The 6,019-nt window shown below is 36.3% G+C and overlaps 1 protein-coding gene across 2 annotated transcripts; it reads right to left on the bottom strand.

Annotated features, from left to right (window-relative positions):
• Positions 1-1,267: 1,267 nt before the first annotated feature.
• On the bottom strand, positions 1,268-5,524 carry LOC120264963 (transcription factor bHLH157-like). 2 transcript variants are annotated; one of them, XM_039272883.1, is made up of 10 exons: positions 5,225-5,524; positions 4,863-4,952; positions 4,565-4,673; positions 4,413-4,454; positions 4,266-4,325; positions 2,472-3,980; positions 2,295-2,396; positions 2,064-2,213; positions 1,865-1,990; positions 1,268-1,789 (listed from the first exon to the last, which is right to left on the bottom strand). In XM_039272883.1, exons 1-10 carry the CDS (start codon positions 5,317-5,319, stop codon positions 1,577-1,579), a joined length of 2,496 nt encoding a protein of 831 aa, XP_039128817.1. In that variant the 5' UTR covers positions 5,320-5,524; the 3' UTR covers positions 1,268-1,576. The 2 variants fall into 2 exon arrangements, with proteins under 2 accessions (XP_039128817.1, XP_039128826.1); XM_039272892.1 differs by having other exon boundaries at positions 4,565-4,665.
• Positions 5,525-6,019: the final 495 nt, after the last annotated feature.

The following is a 6,019-nucleotide window of genomic DNA, read 5'->3' as shown; positions in this document are numbered from 1 at the left end:
AAAAATAAAATAAGTATTAGAAACACATATTGGGCTAGAAAAAACCAATGAGCTAATAACTTTTTGCTCTCTTGACATCGGATTTCATGCATAAGATGTTCGTGTTATGCTGAAAAAATGAATTCAAATCTCAACTCATACAGAGTAAGAGTACATATATCTTGAAATTTTAACTCTGCACCGGATTCTATGCATAAAATGTTCGTGTTCTACTAAGGAGACAAATTCAAACATCAACTCTGTGCACACAAAGTGTAAGGTGTATATATATTACAATATTAATTCTATGTCTGTGTGTTGGCTTTTACACTTGACTTATCCATATTTTATTAAAAAACAAAAAACATTGAAAGAAACTTTTTGGTTTCAGTTAGCATTTTGCCCTCATTGACCACCGGACATGATAGCTCCAAAAATGACACCGTTGTGGTAAATATAAAGAAATTCTTGCGTAAATTAAGAAAAAGAAAAAGCCAATAAATAAACCATTGCAAAGTTTAATTGAAGCCTTATGATTTTGGCATTTAGCAATCACCCAACAAAGTGTACTTATATGTCATTTCCAAAGAAATGCATATGACATCCAACAAGGGAAGGAAACCGTGTGAAAGTGATCTTTTAATTTGTGATTGCAATCCTAAGTAAAAGGACAATACTTAGTGCTTTATGACATTAAAAAGGTAACAATATGGTTGCTCTTTCTTAATTTTGTGCTTGAAATGTCCACTATATATCATCATCATCATCATCATCATTTAATATATTTCCACTTGAACAATTCACTACTAAAAATTTCAAGTTCATAATAAAAAAAGGTAATATATGTTTGATTAATTATTTGAAGTGATTCCAATCTAATATCTTTGATATGCTCATTGAGAAATTACTTACATGCCCCTATAACATTGAGTAATTACTCATATATCTTCATAAAGAAAAACATACATTTCTTTTCATAAAATTTTTTTAGTTGATTTCTGGCTTGAAAAGTTTATAATCAAAATTATTTTTTTTTTTTTGATATTTTTTTCACAAAATGCATTGCATTAAAAAAAAACAGAGAAAAAAGTGAGTACTTAAAACATAAAACAATAGACAGAGGTAGCATCCACTAAAGGTGGAGACAACATCAGGAAACAACTTTTGATGAAGAACAAAAGCAGGACAAACACACCCTATGGACTACTGCAAAAAAAGAAAAAAAAAATTGTCATAAATGATCTTATAACTAAAACAACTCAAATATTGATGATATTTGACAGATAACACAACTAAAAGTGAAACAAATTTATACTAAGAGATCATCACAAGAAGGACATTACAGTTTCAATGTTAAATACATTACAAAGTGAAGAGTAGTTTGGTTATCAGGAATACCTCAAACAAACCTGCTTCCTTTTCACTATAATTAGCTTATGAGCATCAGATTAAATAAATGTAAAACAGATATATAAATTACAACAACCACTGCATTGGCCAATCACCATCATCTCTTCAGCTTTGCAGAACAACCTCCATGGCCAAACTTAAAACTTTGACAAAGAGGCCATCCATGTTTTCAGGTTTGAGATGTTGGTCATTGTGCAAAAGATCTTTGTTCATTGTTGCTGCAACTCAGTGGCCATGCTGATTGAGTTTGCCATTGATGTTTGCTGACAATCAAATCGCAAGCTCTTCTATCGACGTTTTTTGCTTGCTGCTGTTCATGAGGTCGAATGATATGTGTGTTTTGTTGTAGAAGTTGAACAAGGGACATAAATATATCCATCCTGGTCACATCTCTGTTGGCCTGCATGCAAATGATGAACTATGTTAATCACTGTGCGAGGATGAACAAGCTGCTGTGTCTTTTTTGTATTCGTACCTCGACGAAAAATCGAGCCCATATTTTACTATCACGAATTTCCATTACTCCTTTCAAGATAGTCAGACCGAAATTTCGAATTATATCAGCTATCTCAAGAAACAAACCATGTTCTTCACAAAGCATCTGTTAAAATAGTAAAATCATTAGTTGCATGATAAGAAGGCAAAGAGTGAGATCAATTGGAGGTTTCACTCACCTCGACTAGCATTTGACCAGGCGGGCTGAGATCTTCGACAATTATCGGACAAACCATTGTTTGACCTGCAACTTCAAATGCCCAGGTAGCTCCGTTGCCGCTACCGCTCGTATTGTCTTTTAAAACTACACCACTCTCTTCACAGATCATCTACAATCCAAAAGAAACTCATAACCAATGAGCCAAAGTGATCAAATAGAGAAAGAGAGCCTAAATGTAGAAAATTTTCACCTTTGGCTCGTCTGCTTGCTTGAATTTATCAGCATATTTTGTCACACTTTGCAAATAAAGCATGTGTTTAATTGTCCGGTCCAACAATGTATCAATGCTACACTGTTACATGCAATGAAATCATCTTAATTTTGCTATATGATAGAAACCAGAATCAAAATTAAAAAAGGTGACTACCTTTGCACTGTTAGGCACGATCTCCCTCAGCTCCTTGACACGATCCTGTATCTGCTGACGATCTTTTGGCCTTGGCCGAGAGCTTTCCCCAGGTCGGGCTCTTTTCCTGACAACCTTTGGAGCTTCTTCAAGCCTCTTTGACATATTAGTCACAGCACTTTCTGCATTCATACTAGTACTATCATCCATCCATGAACTAACCTTTGACTTCGCTTGTGTTTCTTTGAGACAGCCATTTCCGAGACCCAAATTACTTTCGGAAAACAACACATTGGATGCCTGGCCAAAGCCTTGAGCACCAGCTATGGTTGTAGATGTCGAACATTGATTAGTATCAACAGAACTATGACCAGAAGCAAAGTTAAGATTTCCGCTAACCATGGCATCTAATAGTTGTTCCACCGCAGGTTCCATGAAAAACTTGTCATCAAAACCCGCTTTGGAGCCCAAGTCCAATTCTGAGAAGCACTCTGAAAAAACAGGATTGTCATCAGTTGGCATAGAGATGGTACTCCAAGAGTCCTGTCCCAGGAAGCTCGGATTCAGATCCATTTCGACGCCATTAAAAAAGTCATTATCTGAGAGTGGATTAGTGACTAAACTCATAGGATTCTCTTCTCCATAATGACTGATGTTGAAAGAGTTCATCGCGCCTGAAATGGAGTTTCCAACTTCATTGGAGGTAACATGTGATGATGAAATCCCATCTAGCTTATTCTCATTTACTACTAAACCATCTTTAGAAGGAATGAACTTAGATTCACCAGGTCCCAACTCTTTGTTTAAGCTGTTGATACTTGTTGGATTGGAAAAACTAATACCAGTACAACTATCACCTTCAATAACTTGAAAGGATGGCGCAGCATGCTGAAAATCTAGCAAATGCTCTCCAGATGCACCAAGAGATCTATACAGACTGCTAAATGAGACTGAACCTCCATGGAGGTGATGATAAGGACTCGTACGAGTTGAAGAATATGGACTGTGAGAGGTGCATGGCAAGCCCTGCGAATGCATCCCGGTCATGAGTCTCTGATCCATCACTGACTGATTGACTTCCTTGTTCCACGCATTGGCATTTGAGCATACAATGTCCGAGTTATTAGATAAACTAGAATGCGATAACTGTGGATTAGGTGAGACAAAAGCTTCAGTGTTGGGGACAGCTGCATCACACTGGTAAGTTAATCCAGTTGAGCTTGTTCTTTGAAATGGAATGCTACATCTTTGTGCCGAACATGTTGAGTTGGACATTGATGGCATAGAATAAAGACTTTGAGCTTTCATTGGAGTGGTTGAACACTGCAATTTCTCAAAGGGGTCATTGCTGCTAGACTCATGCATAGAATCGATGATGTTTCTGTAACTAGTTTGAAAATGTCTAGAAGAAATCCCAGCTTCATGAGGAGCGTGGGTTTTCTTGTTCTTCTCAGAATGAGAGCCTTTCAAACAAGTAAACTTCAGAAATGATGACTTGACTTGATCGATGAACCCGAAATCCTCAAATATCTGCCAAGTTAAACATCCATACAATAATCAACAGAAGACTTCATAGGCTCACCCTCATTAACTACCTATAAACTTTAGCCATGCTTAAATTCATTTCGCAAAGATTTTACCAAACTTTTCAATAATTTATTGAACATACTTTACATAGACGAAACGGAAAGAAGAAGAATTTTAATAACATAAGATGTTGGGCGTTTCATTAACTGAAAAATGGGAAATTTTGTAGTAAAATATAAACTGGTTAGCAAAGTAGTCTTTAACCTAAGTGACAAACCAGTATTTAACCTGTTGCGAAGAACCAAATTGAACTACTCCTTGTGATGGCAACGATATGAACACCATTGACTGAAACAAATAAAAAAAAAAAGGTATAGTTTTAAACTCATTAGAAATAATTGTATGATGAACATACTAAATTAAATCATAACACACCTTTATCCCAGATAAGAACTGATAACACCACTCATTGTTACCCTGAAAAAGGAAGAGAATTTAATGAGCATTCAGCCGGCATAAATTCTATAAATTTTACAATCACAATCCTTATAAATTGAGCAAAGGGAATAAAACACATCAAGTATTACCTGCAACATGCCTGGGGTGTTGTCAGCACCATTTGTACTCCATTCTCTGAAATTCCCATTTGAATGAATCCATTGATGCTTCCCACTTGCAGCCACTAGTCCTATTGTCCTAAAAGGAAATCAGAAACAAAAAAAAATCCAAACTTCTTTTTAAAAAACTTTATTTCAAGTATTAAATCACTCAAACATGGAAAACTAACAAAGTTCCGACAATGAGAATGAAAGAAACAAGGCATACAAACACATGTGAAAATCAGTACTTTTTTAGGAGATTTACAACTTTAAGAGCAAAACATACCCTTCTCCCACAACATTGGCTTGATTAATCATCTTTTTGACAACTGGTTTGAATTGATCTTCACAGTAATTCTCAGCCACAATCAGAAACCTGAAATTGAAATCAAGATCAACACAGTGGGTATTAATTCTTCATTGAAGTAAAAAAGTGATTTTTAACGAATATTAATGCAAATCACGTCCAAAAACATCGAGAAAAAGAGTAAAGTTTGGCGCTTTTCAATCCAAACTCCATTAAAAAATCGAGAAAAAAGCATTCCAACTCAAAATACTAACCCTAAAAAAAACACAAAAGAACAAGAACCAAAACAAGAGACACCAAAACCAGAACCACGGATCATTGAGCAGAGAAAGAAGATTCACCGAGGCTCGCCGCGGCTGATGCGCCAGAACACACCGTAGGACCAGCCACGACCATGGCAGAGGCTTCGGAGCGTGTCTCGGAGCTCCGAATCCATGGAACCAAACCCGAATCCGAAACAGGAGGTGAAGAGAAGACAAGCAATAGCAACGAACACACTGAAAACGAAAACAGCGAAAACGGTAGAGCGTTTCTAGATGAAAACTCCGGTTCGGTCTGGTTCGATTTCGGTTCGGTTGAACTGGGTCGGCCGGGTTTTCCGAGGAGTTCGCCGGAGAGTGAATCGCAGGAGGAAGAGACCGGAGAGGATCTTGAAGCCATTAATGAGAAGATACAAGAAGGGTATATATGTCATTTTAACTGTGTGACCTTTTTCAACCGGAAGTAGCCGGTGGATGTTTTCTTTTTATTTTCTCGCGAGATGAGAAGTTGGAACATATTTAGGAAGTAATTGATTAATTAATTTGGGTTGTTTATGTTTAATTAATAAAAAACAATGGTTTTATTATTATTAATCAAAGTTAAAAGCGAACCACACCTCAGTGATCCTCCTTTCGCATACGGAGAAGACTCGACAGTTTTCTGGTGTTCTTCATCATCTCAGTCATTATTTTTCTTGTCCATTTTTATTTTGTTACGGGGTGTCTCACGTCTGGTGAAGTACTCCTTATTTTCTACTTTTTTTTCTCTCTTATATCTTTTGTCGTTTGTTTATTTGGTTGTTTTTATTAATTTTTTAATAAATCAGTAGTTTATTCATTTTAATAAAAAAACATTGTCGGGTGTTCGGTGAAATG

Source organism: Dioscorea cayenensis, chromosome 1, assembly GCF_009730915.1.
Source record: "Dioscorea cayenensis subsp. rotundata cultivar TDr96_F1 chromosome 1, TDr96_F1_v2_PseudoChromosome.rev07_lg8_w22 25.fasta, whole genome shotgun sequence".
Lineage (NCBI taxonomy): Eukaryota > Viridiplantae > Streptophyta > Magnoliopsida > Dioscoreales > Dioscoreaceae > Dioscorea > Dioscorea cayenensis.
This window is presented reverse-complemented; position numbering and strand designations above follow the sequence as displayed.

What these genes read in the sequence shown, in the direction of transcription:
- LOC120264963 (XM_039272883.1), bottom strand. Translation starts at nt 5,319, where the DNA reads ATGGATTCGGAGCTCCGAGACACGCTCCGAAGCCTCTGCCATGGTCGT. An exon ending in ACACCCCAGGCATGTTGCAG is followed by an intron (nt 4,455 to 4,564) that starts GTAATACTTGAT and finishes TTCCTTTTTCAG; the next exon opens with GGTAACAATGAGTGGTGTTA. An exon ending in CTGGTCAAATGCTAGTCGAG is followed by an intron (nt 1,991 to 2,063) that starts GTGAGTGAAACC and finishes CTATTTTAACAG; the next exon opens with ATGCTTTGTGAAGAACATGG.